This window comes from Ornithorhynchus anatinus, chromosome 8, assembly GCF_004115215.2.
Source record: "Ornithorhynchus anatinus isolate Pmale09 chromosome 8, mOrnAna1.pri.v4, whole genome shotgun sequence".
NCBI lineage: Eukaryota > Metazoa > Chordata > Mammalia > Monotremata > Ornithorhynchidae > Ornithorhynchus > Ornithorhynchus anatinus.
In genome coordinates this window covers 5,942,422-5,967,932 of record NC_041735.1, presented here as the reverse complement: position 1 = coordinate 5,967,932, position 25,511 = coordinate 5,942,422, and the positions used below count along the sequence as shown (strand labels likewise).

General features: G+C 46.2%; 1 protein-coding gene and 1 non-coding gene across 2 annotated transcripts in view; both read left to right on the top strand.

Moving 5' to 3' along the window:
- The first annotated feature begins 1,331 nt into the window (after positions 1-1,331).
- Positions 1,332-1,469, top strand: LOC114814033. The gene has a single exon (XR_003761776.1). It is a non-coding gene; the product is annotated as a small nucleolar RNA SNORA7 (small nucleolar RNA).
- A 10,658-nt stretch (positions 1,470-12,127) lies between these two features.
- SLC13A3 (solute carrier family 13 member 3) overlaps positions 12,128-25,511 on the top strand; it is a 53,223-nt gene continuing 39,839 nt past the window's right edge. The window contains exon 1 of the mRNA XM_029070838.2: positions 12,128-12,291. Within this exon, the coding sequence (XP_028926671.1) occupies positions 12,181-12,291 (111 nt within the window). The 5' untranslated portion in view covers positions 12,128-12,180. The remainder of the gene's footprint in view (positions 12,292-25,511) is intronic.

Here is a 25,511-nt window from a genome sequence, read left to right as displayed (position 1 = left end):
TGGGCAAGTCACTTCACTTCTCTGGGCCTCAGTTACCTCATCCGTAAAATGGGGATAAGAGTGTAAGCCCCATGCGGGACAGGGACTGTGTCCAACCTGATTAACTTGTATCTACCCCAGAACTTAGAACAGTGCTTGGCAGATAGTAAGCACTTAACAAATGCCATAATAATAATCATTATTGGAACAAGAAAGTAAGGTGATCGCCTCAGAGGGCACCATCAAGGCGGTGGCTGAGGGGTAGCAGGGCATTTGAAAGTTGAAAGCCCCCACCTGCTGGAAGAGATACCTGCAAGAGAAGACAAAAGGCTCTATGCTCTAGGATTCTGGGATCTTTCAATGTAAGCCTCAAATTAGAGTCCCCTAACCCCCCAGAAAGAAGGTACCAAATATTCAAAAATAAATGATTATGGTATTTGTTAAGAGCTTACTATATGTCAAGCACTGTTCTAAATGTTGGGATAATTACAAGGTAATCAGGTTGGGTTGTCCCATGTGGGGCTCACAGTCTTAATCTCCATTTTACAGATGAGGTCACTGAGGCACAGAGAAGTGAAGCGGCTTGCCCAAAGTCACACAGCAGATAAGTGGCGGAGCCGGGATCAGAACCCACATCCTCTGATTCCCAAGCGAATGCTCTTGCAACTAAGCCGCGCTGCTTCTCCTGATCCCTTCTCCAAATGATCCCTTACCCTATTCTATCTAAATATGCAAATTCCATGGCTTCGTTTTCCCTGAATCCATTACACTATGCATTATGGCTAAAACATATTACTTATTTCATTCATAATATCACTCAGAATGTAACATATTTACCGAGTGCCTACAGTGTGCAGATCACTCTGCTAAGGGCTTGGGAGAGTTCCCTAGGGGTAGAAGCAGCGTGGCCAAGTTTGGGAGTCAGAGGTGCTAGACTATGAACCCATTGTTGGGTAGGGGTTCTCCCTATTTGTTGCCGAATTGTACTTTCTAAGTGCTTAGTACAGTGCTCTGCACACAGTAAGAGCTCAATAAATATGATTGAATGAATGAATGAATGGGATCTAATCTCTAGATTATAAATATGTTGTGGGCAGGGAATGTGTCAGTTCATTGTTGGATTGTACCCTCCCAAGCACTTAGTACAGTGCTCTGCACACAGTAAGTGCTCAATAAATATGATTGAAACCCAGCTCTGCTCTATGGTCTTGGGCCAGTTACTTCATTTCTCTCGGCCCCGGTTGTCTCACCTGCAGAATGGGGATTCAGTACCTGCTCTCCGTCCTGTTTAGACCGTGAGCCCCATACGGAGACATGATGATCTGGTATCTACCCTAGCGATAAGGAAAGTACCCCTCTCAGGGTCGCACCTGGAGTGTTTCCAGTCCTCTACCAGTCTCGACTATGGGAAGGAGAGTCAAGCAGAGGCATATCCATTCCATTCCTAGCTTGGGCAGTGGCTAGCGAGCGGAAGGCCATCTGCTACAAGTCAAAACTCACCCGTGCTGGGCAGCAGAAGGACCGGAGAGAGTCGAGGGCAGAGACTCAAGTTGACTGTGCGGAAGGAGGCGATGGTCAACCACTTCTGGATTTTTATCAAGAAAACTCTATGGATCCACAACCAGAACAATTGCAGATGGAGAGCAGGGAGCTGTGGGAGAGATGTGTCCATGGCGTCGCTTTGGGGCGGAGACGACTCCACAGCAAAAGGCAAGACAAGCTAAGGAAAGTGCTCCGCACATAGTAAGTGCTTTACAAAAACTACAATTATTATTATTGTAGAAGACACACTTCCTGACCTCAAGGCATTTACTATATAATGGAGGCAAAGTCTTTTAAGGAAAATGAGAAATGCCTGTTACTATTTCAAGCAATCATTAAGAAAGAGGAATATCAATTAAAGGTTTGGGGAAAGAAGTAAAGAAAAGCAGCATAGTCTAGTGGGAAGAGTACGTGCCTGAGAGCGCCTGGGTTCTAATCTCGGCTCCGCCACTTGTCTGCTGTGTGACCTTGGGCAAGTCACTTGACCTCGCTGGATGTCAGTTTCCTCGTGTGTAGAACAGAAGTACTGTGAGCCACATGTGGGACATGGACTCTGTCCAACCTGATTATTTTGTATCTAACCCAGGACTTAGTACTTTGCCTGGCATATAGTAAGCGCTTAACAAATACCTCAAAAAAAAGGAAGGAAAAGCAATTAATAATAATGATTAATAATTATGGTATCTGTTAAGCACTTTCTATGTGCCAGGCACTGTACTAAGCCCTGAGATGGTAACAAGCAAATCAGATTGAACACAGTCCTTGGCCCACATGGGGCTCACAGTCTCAAGCCCTATTTTACAGGTGAGGTAACTGAGGCCCAGAGAAGTGAAGTGACTTGTCCAATGTCACCCAGCAGACAAGTGGCAGAGCCGGGATTAGAACCCCTGACCTTCTGTCTCCCAGGCCCGGCCTCTCTCCACTAAGTGAAGGAATTGTGTGGCAAATAAGCATTATTCCTCTTGCTTTGGCCATGCAACCAATGGCCACATTAAGGAATAAGTTTGCTTGTCCCGTTACTACTCTCTGTTCCTTTTTCCGATCACCTCAATGAACACCACTGCGCCCTCCTCCCAGAGTTTGTTTTGAGATCTGTTTGTAGTTTTGGCTTGCCATCTAACCTTGGTATGATGTTATTACTGGTATTCTTGCAACTTTTTGTTGTCCAAAAGAAACATTGACTTTTCAGCCGACTCAGTGGGGCAGACCCACGCTCTGGGCCCGTTGGCTAATAAATCAGCATTCCCCAGCCCTCTTAACCTCACGTCCGGCTATTAGTCGGGTTAATTTCATCCCCAGCAAGGGTCGTTCAGCTGCAAGGGCAAGGACCCCCGGCCCATCCCGGGCCCTGACCTTGTGTTCAGAAGGAGACCCCATCATCTTGATGTTGCCATCTTGATATTATTGAGAACATCGAGAAATAACACAATCTCTTTTATCTGATCCCGAGCCTCAGGTTCCTGACTGTTTTTTGTTCTGAGTTTCTTTTGGCCTAAACCACGCTCTCCCCTGCTCTCCGTCATTCTTACGATTCCCATTGTGGTTGCAATTTCGCTTTCGCCTTCCTGTCGCACGCAGGTTTGTTGGATCCGTTTGTCAGGGGGTCGGGGAGGGGACGCGAAGTTGGGACAAACCTGGAAGCAGATGGATTTCTGCTGCTTCTTTAATTAAGTCTTAAGGCCGCGGTTGTTCCCCTCTGATGAATTCTCCTGTTCACATCCCGCTGCCTCAGAATAAGCGTTGCCGTGCAAAGAGGCTCGTCCCGCTGGGAGGCTGAGGGGTGGAGGATGGCTCCCCGTCCCCGGTTGGAGGAGATGTTCAAACGAGAGGAAAAATGCAGAGACGCTGAGACAAAAATGCTTTAAGGGTAAACCAGAAAGATTATCCACATCATTGAAAAACAGCAGATTTCAAAAGGCGGGGGAAACTGGAAAAATCAACAACTTGACATTCAGGCCAAGATTCTGTGTCATATTCAGTCATTCAGGGGAGTAATTATACAAAGGCTTTGACTAGATAGATAAAGGACTTTTCTACCAAACAGCCCAAAGCTTCTCGCATATATGGGATTAGAACCATTTCCAGAGGCCCACGCTCAAACCCAGGCCTTCTGACTCCCAGCTCAAGCATCACACAGTTCATCAGCTAGGACCGTGAAGATTTGTAATTGATGGTAAATTTAGGACTGTAGTAAATTCCTGCCAAAGCTCCCTTGTACACATCTTACATACTCTATTGCTTAAGCACTGATGAATCTATATCCTCACCTTCTCCCCCTTACCTCCACAGCACTTATGTTCCTATCCGTAATTTATTTATTAATGTCTGTCTCCCCACTCTAGACTGTAAGCTCACTGTGGGCAAGGGATGAGCCTGTTTATTGCTATATAGTAGTTTCCAAAGTGCTTAGTACAGTGCTCTACATCTAGTAAGCGCGCAATAAGTACAATTAACTGACTGACTGTAATTTATTTTTCTCTCTTTCTCCCCTGTTAATTGTAAAATCTTTGAGGACAAAGATCACGTCTATCAATTCTACTGTAGTCTCCCAAGTGCTTAATACAGTGCTCTCTGAACAATAGGTGCTCAATAAATTCAGGTGATTGATTACTGGTTAGGAAGATGAATCCAGGGCAAACGTGAGGAATTCATTCAATTCAATCATATTTATTGAGCCCTCTCTGTGTGCACAGCGCTTACTGTGGGACAGGGACTGTGTTCAACCTTATCTTGTAATTATCTTATCTTGTATAATTATCTTGTATAATTATCTTGTGCCTATCCCAGCACTTAGTACAGTGCTAGGCACATAGTAAATACTTAAATGCCATTATAAACTATTTTAGAGCAGAGACTGTGTCTCAACTGTTCTCTCCAAATTGGTGCACTATAATAATAATTAATAAGAATTATGGTACTTAAGAGCTTACTATGTGCCAAACACTTTTCTAAGCACTGGGGTAGATGCAAATTAATCGGGTTGGACTCAGTTCCTGTCCTACATGGTACTCACACTCGTAATCCCCATTTTACAGATGAGGTAACTGAGGGCCAGAGAAGTGAAGTGACTTGCCCAAGATCACACAGCAGACAGGTGGTGGAGCCGAGATTAGAACCCACATCCTCTGACTCCCAAGCCCAGGCTCTTGCCACTAGGCCATGCAGCTTCCCACAAAGCATTTCTTTCTCTTTCCTTCCATTTCCATTTTCCTTCTCTTCTTTTCTCCCTCCTCCCCAAATCGACTCTGTTGCCAACAGGTCACTTCACATTCAGAAATTGAAATAGTCCTCAGAAAACCCTCTGAACTGACCTGCTCTGTACTTTCCCAAGTGCTTAATGCAATTCTCTCCATGCAGTAAGTGCTCAACAAATACCATAAAAAATGGTATTTGTTGAGCATTTACTATGTGCCAGGTACTGTACTAAGTGCTGGGGTAGGTACAAACTAATCAGGTTGGACATAATCACTGTCCCACTTGGGGCTCACAGTCTTAATCCCCATTTTTTGGTTGAGATAACTGAGGCTCGGAATGGTGAAGTGATTTGCCCAAGGTCACATAGCAGACAAGTGGCGGAGGCAGTATTAGAACCCAGGTCCTTCTGATTCCCAGGTCCGGGCTCTATCCACTAGGCTATGCGGCTTTCATCGATTGATTGACTGAGTTGGGCTTCCAGCTCTTAGTTTTCTCAGGAAAAGTCAAGGCTCAAGAACCCATCTTTTCCTTTCACTTCCTTTGCACTTGGGTCTTCCCACCTACTGTATAAATAAGCCAAATGGGAAAAGCACTAAAATTTTTTTCTCTTGTTCTCTGCATTCCTGTCTCTGTGCTCACTTTGCTCATTTGTTCACCCTGTGGTTCGACAGACCACAGCTCTCTCAGAACATTCAAGGTCCTCCCTCCTAAAAATTCCACCTCCTCCAGCAAATCTTTTCCAGTTAATCCCCAGCATTCCAACACATACAAATCCATCATCCATCTCTAGCCCTTATGAATTAATTTAGACCCGTCCTCGGCAATTTTGTATCTACATGTGTATTCAACTGCCCATTCACTTATTTGTTTTGTTTGCTCTGTGAATATTATTGATAATATTATGGCATTTGTTAAGTTCTTACTTCATTCAATAGTATTTATTGAGTGCTTACTATGTGCAGAGCCTGTACTAAGCACTTGGAATGGACAAATCGGCAACAGATAGAGACAGTCCCTGCCCACTGACAGGCTTATATTCTAATCGGGGGAGACAGACAGACAAAAACAATAACAATTAATAGAATCAAGGGGATGTACATCTCGTTAAAACAATAGCAATAAATAATACTTTATGTCAAGCACTGTTCTAAGCCCAGGGAATGTGTCTACCAAATAATAATAATGATAATGGTGGTATTTGTTAAGCACTTACTATGTGCAAAGCACTGTTCCAACTGCTGGGGGGATACAAGGTGATCAGGTTGTCCCACTTGGGGCTCACAGTTTTAATCCCCATTTTACAGATGAGGTAACTGAGACCCTGAGAAGTGAAGTGACTTGCCCAAAGTCACACAGCTGGCAAGCGGCGGAGCAGGGATTAGAACCCATGACCTCTGACTCCTAAGCCCGGGCTCTTTCCACTGAGCCGCACTGCTACTCTGTTATATTATATATTATATTATTTGTTATCTGTTATAACAAATCTGTTATATTGTGCTCTCAACGCAGTAGGTACCCAATAAGTATGATTGATTGGCAGACACAAGTTAGACAGAATGGTCACAATCCCTGTCCCACACGAGGCTTGCAGCCCAAGTAGGAGGAAGAACGGGCATTTCACAACTGATGAAATCAAGGCACAGAGAAGCTAAGTGATTTGCCGAAGGTTACACAGCAGGTTAATCACAACAGCAGAATTAAAACCCAGGTCACCTGACTTCCAGGCCCATGCTCTTTCCACTAGACCATACTGCTCCCTCTTGACTGTTAAGCTCCTTGGGGGCAGGTTCACTCAGCAAGTGTCTTGTAATAATATAATAATTATAATAATAATAATGGCATTTGTTAGGCACTTACCCTGTGCCAGGCACAGTACTAAGCATTTGGGTTGGATACAAGCAAAGTGGATTGTACACAGTCCCTGCCCAACATGGGGGGCTCCCAGCCTCAACCCCCATTTCACAAATGAGGTAACTGAGGCCTGGAGGACCTGAAGTGACTTGCCCAAAGTCACACAGCAGGTGAGTGGCAGAGCGGGGGCTAGAACCCATGACCTTCTGACTCCCAGGCCGTGCTCTACCCACTACCCCATGCTACTTCTTACCTAGAGGTAGTTGGCCGACACCCATAGGGTGCAAGACTTCGATCAATCATAATCGACCCTTAATGTCTGAACCAAGAACACGTTAGACCAGTTTCAACCAGGAGAAGGGTTGGCATCCAGGAGAATCTGAGAACTGCTCCAGGGAGAGAGGTGTTTTCGTGTGTCTTCAGTCTCTGGGCCTCTCGTGTAAGAACTGGTAAAGAGAGTTCCCCAGAGTCGGAAGAGAAGCAGCATGTTCTAGTGGCTAGAGCTGGGGTCTGGGAGTCAGAAGGACCTGGGTTCTAATTCTGCCTCCGCACTTTACCCGCTTTGTGACCTTGGGACTTGCCAGTTGCCCGCTTTGGGTCTTCACTTCTCCCCGGTTCAGTTACCTCATTTGAAAAATGGGGATTAAGACTGTGAGCTCCATGTGGGACAGGGACTGTGTCCAAACTCATTATCTTGTACCTACCCCTGCGCTTAGAACAGTGCCTGGCACAGAGTAAGTGCTTAAGGGATATCATTTTTTTACAAAAGGTTGACAGGAAAAGGGGTGGGGTCTGTGGTTTGTCCCCTGAGGGCAGCATTCACCTGGGAGTGTACGTAGTAGTTGTCACTGTGTTTATTCAGTGTTTACCGTGTGCAAAGCAGCACTGCACTAAGCAATGGAAAACAGTACGTGGGTGAAAATTGGACATACAGAAAACTAGACAGAGCTTTAAAAGCCATCAATCACCTTGCTGGCTCCTGCTTTACCTCACTGCTCTCCCACTACAGCCCAGCCCGCACACTTTGCTCAGCTAATGCCAACCAACTCACTATTCCTCCATCTCATCTTTCTTGCCACATCCTGCCACGGCCCCAGAACACCATCCCTCTTCATATCTGACAGAAAATTGCTCTCCCCACCTTCAAAGTCTCTTTGAAGGCACATCTCCTCCAAAGGCCGTCCCCGACTAAGCCCTCATTTCCTCTTCTCCCATTCTTGTCTGTATCACTCTTGCACTTGGATTTCCTCCCTTTTTTTCCACCCCTCCCTCAGCCCCACAACACTTATACATCTTTGATGTATTTACTAGTCATAAATAAGGATAATTAATGAATAAATAATAAATAGCATATTTATATTAATATCTGTTTCCTCCCATCTAGACTGCAAGTTCACTACGGGCAGGGAATGTGTCCACCAAGTCTATTTTGTACACTCCCAAGAGCTTAGTACAGAGTTCTGCACACAGCAAGCACTCAGTAAAAACGATTGATTGATTGACTGATTGCAAAGTTCTCCTTCTTGCTGGTTTCCTGCTGTTTCTCATCCCCACCTATTACAAGTTTCTGTTCTGGACCAAAACCTGGAAGAGAAACTTTTCATCTAGGGGAGAAACAGAGAAGGGCAATCCCCTCCTTCCCTTGACTAACCTGAAGATGTTCCCTCTTAGGAACATCTCCAGCCACTGACCAGGCTCTCCAAGGATAATAATAATAATTAATAAACACTGTACTTCTTAAGCACTTACTATGTACCCAGCACTGGGGGAGATACAAGTTAATCAGGTTGGAAACAGTCCCTGACCCACATGGGGCTCACAGTCTTAATCCTCTTTTTACAGATGAGGTCCCTGAGGCCCAAAGAAGCAAAATGAGTTGCCCAAGGTCCCACAGGAGACATGTGGCAGAGCTGGGATTAGAACTCAGGTCCTTCTGACCTCCAAGCCTGGGCTGTAGCCACTAAAGCCACACTGCTTCTCCTAAATCTTGCAGTTGTGAAAATGAAGGCGATCTTTGATCTCTCTGCAGTTTTCTGGATGTTCCTATCTCTACCACTACCTCTACAAGCCAACTTCTCCCGGGAAAGCTCCTGACCTCCGGAATCCTAAAGCTGGAATGGACTCCGCTCCCGCCCCCCCGTGCAGTGCAGAGTGCAGAGTACAGAGTGGACTCCTGGTTTCCTAGTGGCCAGAACGACCACTGGACAAACGGGGCCTCTTGAGAAGATGAGGGGGTTCCAGTTGCTCCCCAGGACCGGATGGCTGACCCGGGCAGGGGCTAAATGAATCGATTTATTTATTGAGCTCACGGTGTGTAGACTGTTGTACTAAGCGCTTGGGAGAGTTGGTAGACCCATTTATTCATTCAGTCATATTTATTGAGGGCTTACTGTGTGTAAAGCACTATACTAAACGCTTGGGAGCATATTATGGAACAATAAACAGACACATGAGCCTGGCTCCTTGAGGGAGAGGCAAGCACTAATATAAATAAATAAATAAATGACGTATATGGACACAAATAAGAGTCATGGAGCTGAGGGAGGGGTGAATAAAGGTGAAAATAATAATAATTGGGGTATTTGTTGAGCACTTATTATGTGCCACGGTGTGTAGACTGTACTAAGCGCTAGGGTTATGACATGCAAATCAGGTTGGACACAGACCCCGTCCCACGTGGGGCTTACAGTCTCAGTCCCCGTTTTCCAGATGAGGTAACTGAGGTACAGAGAAGTGAAGTGATTTGCCCAAGGTCACATGGCAGACAAGTGGGAGAGCTGAGATTAAGACAAGTGGGAGAGCTGAGATTAGAACCCATTACCTTCTGATTCCCGGTTCTGGGCTCTATCCACTATGCCATGCTACTTCTAGGGCAAATTACATCAATCAGTCTGTCAATCAGTGGTATTTGTTGAGCGCTTACTAGGTGCAGAGCACTGTATTAAGCATTTGGGAGAGTACAATATAACAGAGCTGGTAGACACTTTTCCTATCCATAAGGAGCTGATAGTTTAGAAGGGGAGGCAAACATTAATATAAATAAATAAATGACACACATAATAATAATAACAATGATGGTATTTGTTAAGCACTTACTATGTGCCAAGCACTGTTCTAAGCGCTGGGATGGATACGAGGTTATCAGCTTGTCCCATATGCAGCTCACAGTCTTAATCCCCGTTTTACAGATGAGGTAATCGCGGCACAGAGAAGTGAAGTGACTTGCCCAAAATCACACAACTGACAAGTGGCCGAGTCGGGATTAGAACCCATGACTTCTGACTCCCAAGCCCGGGCTCTTTCCATTGAGCCACACTGCTTCAGTAAGCGCTGTGGGGCTGAGGGAAGGGTGAGTAGAGGAAGTAAATCCAAGCGTGAGGGTGACGCATAAGGGAGAGGGAGAAGAGGAAATGAGGGGCTAATCAGGGAAGGCCTCTTGGAGGAGATGGGCCTTCAGTGAGGTTTTGAAGGTGGGGAGAGTGATCGTCTGTCAGCTATGAAGAGGGGATATGAAACAGCATGGCCTAAAGGATAGCGCCCGGGGCCCGGGACTCAAAAGGCCATGGATTCTAATCCTGACTCCACCGCTTGCCTGCTGTGTGACCTTGGGCGAGTCGTTTCACTTCCTCTGTGCCTCCGTTCCCCCTCATCTGCAAAATGGGGATTGAGACTGTGAGCCCCGCATGGGCCAGGGACTGTGTCCAACCCGATTTGCACGTCTCCACCCCAGCGCTTAGTACAGTGCCTGGCCCATAGGAAACTCTTAACAAACTCATTATTATTATACGGAGAGGGCCGAATTCCCACGGGAAAGAAAGCCGAGTGTCCTGGAATATGGGGAAGGAAAATTTCTCGGAATCCAGGAGGGGGACAGCTCCTCTGTGACTGGTCGGGTGGTCGGGATCTCGGTCTCCGGGGTCCCCGTCTCTGCAGGAGGCTCCCGGGGGTCGGGATCTCCCTCTGGTACACCTCCTCCGGGAGGCCTTCCCAGACTAAGCCCCTCTTTTCCTCATCTCCCCCTCCCGCGTCACTCCGACTCTCTCCCTTTGCATTTCTCCCCTCTCCCCGGCCCACAGCACTTAGGTGCGTATGCCACTTGCTGCTGTGAGACCTTGGACAAGTCACTTTACTTCTCTGTGCCTCATTGACCTCATCTGTAAATTGAGGATCGAGACTGTGAGCCCCACGTAGGACAGGGATTGGAGCCAACCCGATCTGCTTCTTATCTACCGCGGCGTTGAGTACAGTGCTTGGCACTTAATAAGCGCTTAATAGATACCATCGTCATTATTATTATTATTATATATATCTATAATTCTATATATTTATATTGATGCCTGCTTATTTGTACCGGGGTCTGTCTCCCCCGCCTCTAGATTGTGAGCCCGTTGTGGGCCGGGATTGTCTCTATTGCTGTATTGTGCAAGAGAAGCGATGTGGTTTAGTGGGTAGATCCCGCGCTTGAGAGTCAGAGGACGTGGGTTCTAATCCCCGCTCGGCCACTTGTCTGCTGTGTGACCTTGGGCAAGCCACTTCACTTCTCTGGGGCTCAGTTCCCTCATCTGTCAAATGGGGATAAAGGCTGTGAGCCCCACGTCGGCCCCCCTGATGACTTCGTATCTACCCCAGCGCTTAGAACAGTGCTTGGCACGTACTAAGCGCTTAACAAACACCTTCATTATAAGCCCGTCAAAGGGCAGGGATCTGTTGTCGACTTGCTCATTCCAAGCGTTTAGTACAGTGCTCTGCACATAGTAAGCGCTCAATAAATACTATTGAATGAATTACTGTTATTATTCTCTGGACCTCAGTTCCCTCATCTGTCAAATGAGGATGAAGACTGCGAGCCCTACGCGGCACAACCTCGTATCCACCCCAGCGTTTAGAACAACGCTTGTCACATAGTAAACGCTTAACAAATACTATCATTATTATTATTATTATTATCATTCTCTGGACCTCAGTTCCCTCATCTGTCAAATGGGGATGAAGACCGCGAGCCCCACGTGGCACAACCTCGTATCCACCCCAGCGCTTAGAACAGCGCTTGTCACATAGTAAGCGCTTAACAAATACCATCATTATTATTATCGTTATCATTCTCTGGACCTCAGTTCCCTCATCTGTCAAATGGGGATGAAGACCGCGAGCCCCACGCGGCACAACCTCGTATCCACCCCAGCGCTTAGAAGAGTGCTTGGCACACAGTGAGCGCTTCACTAATGCCACGCTTTTTAAAAAAAAACAAAACTGTGCTTTCCAAGCGCTTAGCCCAGTGCTCTGCGAACGGTAAGGGCTCATTGAATACGACTGAAGGAATGAAGAGGGCCGGCAATTTTCCGGGAACTTTCGTGGGCAGGGGCGAGGGCGCGTGGTTTGGGCTGGGGGTGGTGTTTTGGGGGGGAAGGGGCGGGGGGCTTGCCTGGGGCCACCGGCTCGGACCCCTGTCCCCTCCCCCCCGTCCCCTGTCCCCTGTCCCCTGTCCCCTCCCCCGTCCCCTCCTCCGGCCTGATCCTCCGCCCCCCGGCCCGGCCCGGGTTTAAAGCTGCAGGCCTCGGGCTCCGGTCCCGGGCATCGGTGCCGGGCATCCACCCGGGCACCGTTTTGGGGGCGATGCCTGCTCTCGGGGCGCTGGCCAAGAAGTTGTGGTGCATCCGGAGGGTGTTGGTGCTGCTGGGCACTCCGCTGCTGCTCACGCCCCTTCTCTTCAGCCTCCCGCCCAAGGTAACCCCCAAATCCCCCTCCCCGGACCCCCCTCTCCCCAGGACCCCCTCTGGACCCTGGACCTCCCATCCCCACTCCCCCAGCACCGTCCCTACTCAAACACCCACCCTCTGCTCCTGAAAAAGGGGTCCTCGGCTGCCGACCCCTGAAACCAGACGCTCAGCCTCTGTGTCTTAAAACGGGATACTCAGTTTCTGAGACCCCAAAATGGACACTGAGTCTCTGCTCCTGAAAACGGGGTGCTCGGAGTCTGAGCCCCCCAACCGGACCCTCAGCCTCTGCTCCTGAAAAAGGGGTGCTCGGCTTCTGACCCCTAAAACCAGACACTCAGCCTCTGTGTCTTTAAACGGGGTACTCAGTTTCTGAGCCCCCAAACCGGTCACTTAGTCTCTGCTCCTGAAAACGGGGTGCTCGGCTCTGAGCCCCCAAATCGGTCATTCAGTCTGTGCTCCTTGAAAAGGGGTACTCGACTTCAGAGCCCGAAAACCGGACCCTCAGCCTCTGCACCTGTAAACGGGGTGCTAGGCTTCTGAGCCCTAAAACCTGCCACTCAGCCTCTGTGCCTTAAAACGGGGTGCTCAGCTTCTGAGTGCGAAAACTGGCCACCCAGCCTCTGCACCTTAAAGCCAGTTCCTTTGCTTCTGAGCCCTAAAACCTGCCACTCAATCTCTGCACCTTAAAATGGGGTACTCGGGTTTTGAGCCTCAAAACCGGACACTCAACTTCTGTGCTTTAAAACCGGGTGCTCAGCTTCTGAGCCCTAAAATCGGACACTGAGTCTCTGAGCCTTAAAGCCAGCTCCTCAGCTTTTGAGCCCCCAAACCGGTCACTCAGCTTCTGCTCCTTATAACGGGGTACTCGGCTTCAGAGCCCTAAAACCGGCCACTCAGCCTCTACATCTTAAAACGAGGTAATCAGCTTCAGAGCCCTAATAATAATAATTCTTACGGTATTTGTTAAGTGCTTCCTATGTGCCAAGCACTGTTTTAAGCGCTGGGGTAAATACAACGTAATCAGGTTGTCCCACGTGGGGCTTATAGTCTAAATCCCCATTTTACAAATGAGGGGACTGAGGCACAGAGAAGTGAAGTGACTTGCCCTAGGTCACGCAGCAGACAAGTGGCGGAGGCGGGAATGGAACCCATGAACTCTGCCTCCCAAGCCCGTGCTCTTGGCCACTAGACCATGCTGCCCTAAAACCAGCCACTCAGCCTCTGCTCTGTAAAAGGGATACTCAGCTTCGTACCTAACTCCCCCCCACCCCCAGCTCCCCTAAATATTCCTGCAGTACTAAGCCCATAACCCCCTTACCTAACTACCACCAGTATTTTTTCCCTCCCCATCCATCAGCACCAGTCTCCTCTTCACAGTCAGTCCTCACTGCTCAACCTAGCCACAAGAACTCTGGCTCTAAAACTTCCCCATGTTGAGAGATGTTTGGGATCAGTTCAACGATCAATCCTTTTTCCCTTCAAATTTCTGTCTCCCAACTCACCACCCCCTTCTCCCTCTATTAGCCATTCCCCTTGCCGGCCAAGTAATAATAATAATAATAATAATAATAATAATTGTGGTATTTGTGAAGCGCTCACTATGTGCCAAATACTGTTTTAAGCGTTGGGGTGGATACGGGGTTATCAGGTCATCCCACGTGGGGCTCACACTTTGAATCCCCATTTTACAGATGAGGTAACTGAGTCACAGAGAAGTGAAGTGACTTGCCCAAGGTCACGCAGCAGACAAGTGGCGGAGCTGGGATTAGAACTCACATCCTCTGACTCCCAAGCCTGCGCTCTTTCCACTAAGTCACACTGCTTCATATTTTGAACAAGACAAAGAGTAGTGTTAGTAGTAATAAGTTGTTGTAGTAATAATGATAATAATAATAAGAATAATAATGTTGGTATTTGTTAAGCGCTTACTATGTGCCGAGCACTGTTCTAAGCGCTGGGGTAGACACGGGAATCAGGTTGTTCCACGTGAGGCTCACAGTCTTCATCCCCATTTTCCAGATGAGGGAACTGAGGCCCAGAGAAGTGAAGTGACTCGCCCACAGTCACACAGCTGACAAGTGGCAGATCTGGGATTCGAACTCATGAGCCCTGACTCCAAAGCCCGTGCTCTTTCCAATGAGCCACGCTGCTTCTCAAATGATAATGATAATGATATGATAATGATAATGATAATGGTAGTAATTGTGGTATTTGTTAAATGCTTATTCTATGCCAAGCATTGTACTAAGAACTATAGTAGATACAGAACAATCATGTCCCACTTGGGGTTCACGGTCTAAGTAGGAGGGAGAACAGGTATTGAATCCCCTTTTTGCAGATAGTGAAATGAGGCCCAGAGAAGTGATGTGACTTGCCCGGGGTCACATAGCAGTCAGGAGGCTAAACCGGCCTCTTTCCACTAGACCACACTGCTTCCCTAGTAGTGCTAATAGTATTGATTAAGTGCTTGCTGTTTGCAAAGCAATGTATTAAGCACTGAGAAAGAAAACACAGAAGGCCATTACACAAGAGAAGACCTTTGTCCAGTTGGCTTCTCTTTATTTCATAGCCTGGGCCCTTTCTCTGGTTGGGAATTTGGGGGGCCAGAGAAACTTCTTCTGGCCAACAACCCACTTTGAATAATCCACACTACCGTGCGATCAAAGTTACAGATAATCCACTCGTAATACTAACATCTTTGTTATTTTTTACCAAAAGTACTTGCAAGTACCTGCATGGACTGGTTCATCTGTTATTGCTCTTCCCTGTTCTCTGAAGGTGATGCTCAATTATAACTGTGGTTATTTGTTAAGCGCTTACTATGTGTAAAGCACTCTTCTAAACACTGGGGTAGAGACGAGATAATCAGGTCGAGGCTCACGGTTTAAGGAGAAGGAACCAAAGCAGCATGATCTAGTGGAAAAAGATCCGTCACTCCGTCACTCATCAACTTTGGGCAAGTCACTTAACTTTTCTATGCCTCCGTTACCCCCTCTGTAAACTGGGGATTAAAACAGCGAGCCTGGACTGTGTCCAACCTGATTAGCTTGTAACTACACCCACGCTTAGCAGAATGCCTGTCACATAGTAAGTGCTTAACCAATAACCATTAAAAAAAATCCACAGCAAAAAAGAATCCAGGGGATCGTAGAGAATGGGAAAGTAGCTATGTACAAGCTCCTGCTTAAGTTTCAACTGTGAAGTAAAGCCGAGAGCTGGAAGATTTAGGTGGCGTAGGTAATCAGACCCAGAATCAGACAAAGATCTGGGGGGCTTCGGCTCAACATGCTGTCTCTGACCAATTCTCGGGATTGGGGAGTGAAGAGAAGTTTTAGATGCCTTCTTGGGCTCTTCCTCCATGAATTTGTTGTTGGTCTTAAGGCTACTTGGCCACAACCACTGGCTTCCAAAGTTCTTCATCGGCTTCTCCCACAATCTCTCAGGGGACCCACTTTCACTCCACCCAAGCTAGCCTGTATCTCATTTTCGACTTTCCGGAGGCTTATCCGCCGCTCGTGCCTCTCCTTCTGCGTGCCCCTCTTCCCTCAAAAAATGTCATCCTTCCATGCTTTCACCCTAAAAAGCCACCAAAAGGCAGTCCCTGATTAACCCCCACTTCCCTAAGCAGGCTGCTACATCAGCCCCTCTCAGCTCCTGTGTCTATTTGGATTTATTTAATAGTCTGCTTTTGTTTTTATCATTTGTATCTATGTTCCAGTTCTCGTTCCTACTGTATGCTTGCAAATTATGACTGCTTGCATGTCTCATTAGGCAGTAAGTTCCTTGAGGGCAGAGTTTTGCACTCTTGTATGTTCCTGAGGGCTGTAGTAGCCAAATGACCCATGTGGGCCTGTGAATGAGCCCCACTGGGCCACTGTTCTGGAAACTTCCTACATTGCGAGCCCCAGATGAACTTGTGTTCCCTCTAAATGTGCTTTACTGTGCTAAATGTACAGTACTGGGAACCCAGCAGGATCTCAATAAATACTGATGATGACGATTGATGAATGATGATGACAAAGATGAGCCTCATGAGATATGGTGATTCCTGGGGACCCCCAGACAGTGACATTTACTGAGTGCAGAACACCTGGGAAAGTACAATGCAACAAAGTTGGTAGAAGTGTTCCATGCCCACAAGCATCTTACAGTCTAGAGGAGGAGACAGACATTTATATAAACAGATTATGGATATGAACACATGTGCTGTGGAGCCTGAGGGTGGGTGAGTATCAAATGAGTATCAAATCAAGAGAAGCAACGTGGCTCAGTGGGAAGAGCCCAGGCTTGGGAGTCAGAGGTTGTGGGTTCCAATCCCAGCTCTGCCACTTGCCAGCTGTATGACTATGGGCAAGTCACTTAACTTCTCTGTGCCTCATTTACCTCATCTGGGAAATGGGGATTAAAAAACTGTGAGCCCCACATGGGACAACCTGATCACCTGTATCCCCCTAGTGCTTAGAACAGTGCTTTGCACATAATAAGCGCTTAACAAATACCATTATTATTATTATCATTATTATTATTAAATGCTTAAAGGGCACAGATCCAAGTGGAATGGCGATGAAGAAAGAAGAAGAAGGAGGAAGCCATTGATGCCATTTCAATTGGACTTGGTTAAATCAGTCGCATGATACTGATCCACACAGAATTTTCTGTGTTTGTTGCTTCCAACATTCTGTTTGGTCGACTGATCAATATGACTCTGTTTTGACCAAAGCCTTGTTAATAATAATAATGGTAATTTTAAGTGCTTACTATGTGCCAGTCACTGTTCTAAGCGCTGGAGTAGTTAAAAACAAATTGGTTAGACACAGTCCCTCTCCCAGTAAGGCTCACAGTCTTACTCCCCATTTTACAGATGAGGTAACTGAACCCCAGAGGAGTAAAGGGACTTGGCCAAAGTCTAACAGCAGACAAGCGATAGAGCCGGGATAAGAACCCAGGTCTTTCTGACTCCCAGGCCCATACCCTATCCCCTAGGTCATGCTGCTTCTCTTGTTTCCCTGATGGGGTTCGGGGAGAGGTCACAAGCTGAGTCCATCTTGCACGGCTGTGTGTCTGGCCATTCAGTCTCATGTCCGGCTGTGCGGCCCCTGCTCTCAGAAGCAGTTTGAGGGATACGTGGCTCCCTTCTGGATCTGCCTTCTGAGGCTCAGAGGACTCGCTCATTTACAGACTCGTCATTCTGGCTTGCCGAGACAGACTGGCAATTGCCACCGTTTAGATGGTGCCTTTAGAGCCAGTGCCGATGGAACCTTGGGGTCCTTCTGGGGCGATAGTGGCCAAATGACCCATGTGGGCCACAGATTAAGCCCGTGAATGAGCCCCACTGGGCCACTGTTCTGGAGGCTTCCTGCATTGCCAGCCCCCAGTGAACTTGTGTTCCCTCTAAATGTGCTTTCAGGAAATGTCCCTTTGTTTCACCACATTCTAATAAGTCAAAGTCAAAAGTAAAACTCAAGGCATCCTCATTCAGTTGAATAATTAGTGATATTTACTGAGCACTTACTTTGTGGGGACCACTGTACTAAGTGCTTGGGAGAATACAAACAATTCTGAATGGTAGATTTGATCCTTTCCCTCAAAAAGCTCTCTCTCTCTCTCAATCAGTCATATCTATTGAGTGCTACTGTGTGTGTGTGAGGGGGGATGCACTGTATTAAGCGCTTTGAAGAATACAAACAGTAGCATTGGTAGACTTGATCCCTGCCCTTGAGGAGCTCTCTCTCTCACTCAGTGGTATTGACTGAGTGCTTACTATGTGCAGGGAACTGTATTAAGTGCTTGGGAGAATACAAACACTAGTGTTGGTAATAATAATAATAATTATGGTACTCGCTAAGAGCTCATTATGTGCCAAACACTGTTCTAAGCCCTGAGGTAGATACAAATTAATCAGGTTGGACATAGTCCCTACCTTACATGGGGCACATACTCTTAATCCCCATTTTACAGATGTGGTAACCAAGAACCAGAGAAGTGAACTGACTTACACAAGGTCACACAGCAGACATGTGGTGGAGCCGGAATTAGAACCCAGGTCCTTCTGACTCCCAGGCCCATGCTCTATCCACTAAGCCAAGCTGCTTCTCTAGGCTCGATCCCTGCCCCCAAGGAGCAAGCTCTCTCTTTCAATTGATCAGTGATATTCATTGAGCGTTCACTTGATAGACATGATCCCTGCCTTCAAGAATCTTACAATATAGTCTCTCTCCAGCCTATCAATCGATCACATTTATTGAGAGCTTACTATGTCTACTGTCTCAAAAAGCCTCTCCTGGCAGTCAGTCAATTATATTTATTGAGTGCTCTAGAGAGAGAACAGTATAACAATAAACAGACACATTCTCTGTCCACAACTAGCTTACAGTCTAGAGGGGAGACAGACATTAATATAAATAAATTACAGATATATAAATAAATTACAGATATATTAATAAATTATAGATGTATAAATATACTACAGATTTATTTACTGTGGCCCAAGGTTCCTCCCTTTGGAGGAATGTGTCTGTTTATTCTTGTACTTTCCCAAGAGCTTAGTACAGTGCTCCACACACAGTAAGCACTCAGCGAATACGATTGAATGAACATCTTTATAAGCAGTTCCCTTATCTTCATCACTACAGTTCCCCCAAGGGGTAGGGTTGGTATAGGATAGTTAAATAACAATGATAATTTTGGTGTTTACTAAGCACATAATCTGTACAAAAGCCTTGGGGTAGTTAAAAAGTAATCAGTTCACAGACAGTCCCTATCCCACACAGGGCTCACATTCTAAGAGAGAGAATGAGCGCAGATATCATAGTCCCAAAATGACAGGTGGGTAAACTGAGGCCCAGAGACGAGGTGACTTGCCCGAGGTCACACAGCAGGCAAGTGGTGGAGCTGGAATTGGAATCTGCATCTCTGATTCTAAGTCCCATACTCTTGGCTAGACCACCTCCAAGTCTTCCCAGAGTCAAATTACATTTCATCTCTAGATTGTAAGCTCGTGGTGGGCAGGGAGCATGTCTACTAACAGATATAGATAAGGATCAGATATCAGTCACATTGAATTAATCCAAATTTGTGTCAAGGGTTGTGACTGAATCTCTGCTGAGTTAGCAGATCAGACTCAAAGGCGAGAATGAGATTGGATCTGTGAAGTTCCCATTCCTCTTTTTGCTCCATTTCTTCTCTAGATGGTTAAGTTCCTCTAGACTGTAAGCTCCTTTGGAGCAGGGAACCTGTCTCTAAACTCTGTTGTATTGCTGAACTCTCCCAAGCACTTAGTATAGTGCTCGGCACACTATAAGCACTCAATAAATAAGATTGAGTTTTTGATTGTCTAATTTTTCAGCCTCCCTTTGCCCCTAACCCCCAAGAGACTATTGTCTCTTTAATTCTCCTCAAACCTTCCCTTTCAAGGTGGGAATTCTAAGGAAAGCTGCTTCTCCAGGGAAAAAGGAATTGTTTTCGTTTTCCCTTCTGTTGGACTGAGCTGACAGTCTCTCTCTTCCTCAGTTTGTGGTCTGAAGGGACCAAATTCCCCGGTTTCCCCCTTTTTAAAGCGAACAAGAGCTTCCCTTGTTTGGCTGTTTCTTTGTTTGCTCTCTGGACTTTCAAACACTGGTAGTAACCCCCAAAGACTGGAATTTGGAGTCCTGAAAATAAGCATCCACACTTTTTAAGTGTTTACTCCTTTTTCCTTTCTTCTCCGTGCTGGGGACTCTTTAAGAAAAAGACGGTCCCTCATCTGGACCTGGAGGTAGAGTAATGGAACGTACAACTTCCTAAGTACTTTTCAGTGCTAAGATTTGGTGATTCTCTAATTCACTTCCACTAGTCTTGAACAAATCACATCGATTCCCGATTATTTCCAATTGGATTTTTCACTGTGTGGGTTTTAGGCAACAGTTAACAAAATCTACTTCAGCTGTTTAGAGAAGCAACATGGCCTTATGGATAGAACACTGGCCTGGGAGTCAGCAGGACCTGGGTTCTAACCCTGGCCCAGCCACTTGTCTGCTGTGAGGCCTTGGGCAACTCAATTCACTTCTCTCGGCCTCATTTCCCTCATCTGTAAAATGGGGACTAAGACCGTGAGCCCCATTGGACATGGATTGTGTCCAACTCTATTAGCTTGTATCCTACTCCAGCTCTTAGTAATATGTGCCTAGCACATAGTAAGTGCTTAACGAATACCATAAAGGAAAAAAGATCTAAAGGCAGTCCTGTGTTTCCTTGATTTTCTTCCATGTGGTAGCACCCTCAGACTGCAACAGTGTCTTTCTCTGGGCTCAACTTTATTATAATTATTATTATCATTAACATGATTATCTCACCCATGGCCCCCTGTCTCCATCATTCAATCCTGGGGCTGAAATTCCTTGCTATCCAGTGGGACCCAAGCTTCTGCTCTTTTTTGTTTTATCTGCTGTTTTCTAATATCCAGGCCACTTCTCCCCTCAATTTGTGCAGATAATCCAAGCGTCTATTGCATAATCAATAGAGCAATCAATGAAATTTATGGAGCGTTTAGTGTGTGAAGAAAGTGCAGTGAGTTTTTTTAAAAATAATAATTATGGTATTTGTTAAGCACTTACTATGTGCCAAGCGCTGTTCTAAGTGCTGGGGTAGATACAAGGTGATCAGGTTGTCCCACGTGGGGCTCACAGTCTCAATCCCATTTTACATGGGATGGTATTTGTTACATGATGGTATTTGTTAAGTGCTTACTATGTGCCAAGCACCATTCTAATTATCTACCCCAGCACTTACTAAGCGTTTAAATAATACCAATAGTTGAAGCTTCATGAGTTGATGAATGAATACAGGCCTGGAAGGCAGAAAGACTAGAGTTCTAATCCCGGATCCTTTACTTGCCAAGCACTATAAGTGATATATTGCAAATTATTTATTTATATTAATGTCTGTCTCCCCATCTAGGCTGTAAACTGCTTGGGGGCAGGGGACATAGTTACCAACTCTGCTGTACTGTATTCTGCCAAGTGCTTACATGGCTCAGTGGAAAGAGCACGGGTTTTGGAGTCAGAGGTCATGGGTTCGAATCCCCGCTCTACCATTTGTCAGCTGTGTGACCATGGGCAAGTCACTTGACTTCTCTGGGCCTCAGTTTCCTCATCTGTAAAATGGGGATGAAGACTGTGAGCCTCACATGGGACAACCTAATTACCTTGTATCTCCCCCAGCGCTTAGAACAGTGCTCGGCACATAGTAAGCGCTTAACAAATACCATCATTATTATACAAGGTATGAGATAGGTCACAGTCACTGTCCCGTACAGGACTCACAACCTCGTGGCTCAGTGGCAAGAGCCCGGGTTTGGGAGTCAGAGGTCATGGGTTCTAATCCCGACTCCACCACTTGTCAGCTGTGTGACTTCGGGCAAGTCACTTCACTTCTCTGTGCCACCTGATCACCTTGTCTCCCCCCAGAGCTTAGAACAGTGCTTTGCACATAGTAAGCCCTTAACAAATGCCATCATTATTATTATCCCCATTTCACAGATGAGGAAACTGAGACGCAGAGCCATTAAGTGACTTGCCCGAGGTCGCTCGACAGGCCAGCGGCAGATCTCCTGACCCCCAGGTCCTGTGCTCTTTCCACCAGACCACATTTAAGCACCAACATTGTGCAAAGCACTGTATTAAGCATTAGGAAAGAGTAGATGGATGAAATATAGACACGGTCGCTGGCCCTCAAGGGCCCCACAATCTAAGACTAAGGTGGAAAAGGGGACCGGCCACTAAGGGAAGCTGAAGATGAAAATTTAGAAGTTAAGGACGATGATAGGTAAGGCAAGAGAAATAGAGCATTGTGGACAGAGGACGGTGGTTTCAAGCTTTTGGCCGCCCAGTCCAACAGCCGCAAACGTCGTAGCCATAACCACGGTCTTAGGGTGTTCTAAAAGTCACCTGCCCTGCTTTTGGAGGTCGGTGAAAGTTTGTAAGAGGTTTGGAGGAACTGCATGCTGCTGGGGACCCGGGGAGCCTTTTTAATGAGCTGTGCACCGAGCTTGTCAGAACATCTGCTAATGAGCTTGTGGCGTCTTGTCAAGAAGCTCCCCGGGCAGCCCTCGGCAGGTTTGGCACATCCAGGACTGCTCCCAGGCTTCAGATGATCTCTTTGCCCCTTGCAGCTTAGAGTTTGGCTGAGTCAGGAGCAAATTTATTAATGAGAGACAGTGTTGCCTAATGGAAGGAGCAAGGGACGGGGGAGTCAGACGATCAGGGTTCGAGTCCCAGCCCTACCCCTGGCCCCCTGCTCAGCACTTCTGTATATTCTTATAAATCAATTGTATTCATTGAGCACTTACTATGTACAGAGCACTGGACTAAGCGCTTGGGAGAGGACGATACAATGGAATTAGCAGACACGTTCCTTGTCCGTAATGAATTTAAATGATATATTCTAAATTATTTATTTATATTGTCTGTCTCCCCCTCTAGGCTCTAAGCTCCTTGTAGGCAGCGGATGTGTCTACCGACTCTGTTGTATTGCAATAACAATAATAATAATAATTATGGTATTTGTTAAGCACTTAACTATGTGCCAGGCACTATACTAAGCGCTGGGGTGGATACAAGCAGATCAGATTGGACTCAGTCCCTGTCCCAAGTGGGACTCACAGTCGCAATCCCCATTTTACAAATGAGACCCAGAGAAGTGAACTGATCTGCCCAAGGTCATGTAGCAGACAGGTGGTGGAGCCAGAATTAGAACCCATGACCTTCTCACTCCCAGGCCCATGCTCTATCCACTACACCACGCTGATTCTTGTACCCTCCCACTCGCTTGGTTCGGTGCTTTGCACACGGTAAGCGCTCAGTAAATCCTACTGTGTGACCTTCGGAAAGTCACTTAACCTTTCTGTGCCTTAGCTTCCTCATCTGTAAAATAGAGATAAGATGGCTGTTGTCTCTCAGACCGTGAGGCTGTGCCTCATTTGATAACTTTGTATCTATCACAGTGCTTTGGCATTTAATAAGCAGTCAATCAATTTGCTGGCTGGCTGAGGAGTTGTGGAGTGTTGAACGGGGAGTAACGACACTCCCCGTTTCCCTTGGAACAGGGTCGTTTTCAAAGACGTCTCTTCAATGTTACCATCTCTCCGTGACCATCCCCAAATCCTGCCCATCCCCCATGCTTTTCTGTCCTCGAACAATCAATCATTTAATGATATTTATCGAGTGTTTACTCTATGCACTGCATTAAGCCCTTGAGGAAGTCCAAATCGACAGAGTTAGTAGACACGATCACTTCCTTGATCGGAACTTGGAGTCAACAGCGGGGAGACAGACATTAAAATGAATTACAGATAGAGGAAGTAGCAGAGTATGAAAATATGGATATAAGTGCTGTGGGGCTGAGGTGACACAGTGAGATTCATTCACTGATCATATTTATTGAGCGCTTACTGTGTGCAGAGCACCGTACTAAGCACTTGGAAAGTCCAGTTTGGCAACAGATAGAAACAATCCCTATCCAACAACGGGCTCACAGTCTAGAAGTGGGAGGCAGACAACAAAGCAAGTAGACAGACATCAATAGCATCAAAATAAATAGAATTAGAGATAAATACACATCATTAATAAAATAAATAGAACAATAAATACGTACAGATATATACCAGTGCTGTGGGATGGGGAAGGGGATAGAGCAGAGGGAGGGAGTAGGGGTGATGGGGAGCGGAGGAGGAGGAGCAGAGGAAAAGGGGGGCTCAGTCTGAGAAGGCCTCCTGGAAGAGGTGAGCTCTTGAATCAGTGAGGGAGGAATTTTTGGCACAGTGGAACCATCATGGAGATGGACTGGGTATATAGAATGCGGATATCCTGTTGACCAAAAACATCTCCGTTGGTGGCTGGTTGTCCTCTCCCAGCTCACACAATATTAATAATTGTGGCATCTGTTAAGCACTTCTTATGTGACAAGCACTGTACTAAGAGCTGGAGTGGATAGAAGATAATCAGGTCGGACCCAGCCCCCTCCTACATGTGGCTCGTAGTCCACTGGGGAGGGAGAACAGGAATTGAATCCCCATTTTACAGAGGAGAAAAGTGAGGCACAGAGAAGTTAAATGATTTTCTCAAGGCCACACAGCATGCAGGCAAGCAGTGGAGCAGTGATTATTCAATCATATTTATTGAGCTCTTACTGTGTGCGGAGCACTGTACTAAGTGTTTGGGATAGTACAACATAACAATGTTCCCTTAATTTCCTTAATTTTCTGAAATAGTGATCTTGTCTGCCCACATCTGTTATTGACTTCCATTACTTTGCATAGGCTGTTATAATAATCCCATTTGTCCTTTCTGGTTGAGCACTGGAATTCTCAGCTCAGTTCTTTAACCAGGTTCTCTGTCCTCTGATTTTTGCTTCCTTCCTTTTTCTGGCTACTTCCAGAGTTATGTTCAACATCCATTTTGGTTTTTTTCTGTTTTCTGACCTTTTGCAATACCTTATCTCTTTCTACTTTGATGACAATTTTAATCTCCATCCACATATTCTCTGGCTCCTTGTTTGTGTGATTAAGTGCCTCACATCTATTTTTTACACAATCCTTAAATACAGGGAGAATATCCGTCAGGTCGAATTTGGACAGCTGTAAGGCATGATAGATTTTTCTAAGTTTTAGCCCGAGTTTACACATTCATTCATTCAATCGTATTTATTGAGCACTTACCGTGTGCAGAGCACTGTACTAAGCGCTTGGAATGTACAATTCGGCAACAGAGACAATCCCTGCCCAACAACGGGCTGATAGTCTAAAAGGGGGAGGCAGACAACAAAACAAAACAAGTAGTCAGGCGTCAGTATCCTCAAGATAAATAGAATCATAGATAAATACACATCATTAACAAAATAGAGTAATCAATAATATATAGAAATATACACAAGTGCTGGGGAGGGGAATGGGCTAGAGCAGAGGGAGGGAGTAGGGGGAATGGAGAAGAGAGGAGGGGCAGAGGGAAAGGGAGGACTCCATCTGGGAAGACCTCCTGGAGGAGGTGAGCTCTCCGTGGGGCTTTGAAGCTCATGATCTGTTTCACAATCAGCTCCAGGCCCTGCTTTTGCTGCCAAAATAGAACTCCTCCATCTCTATCTGCAAATAATACAGTCGATGTGATTTCTATTTAGTCCATCTGGTGAAGTCCATGTGTACAGTGGTCATTTAGGTTGGATAAAGAAGGTGTTGGCAATAAAAATGTCATTTGATAA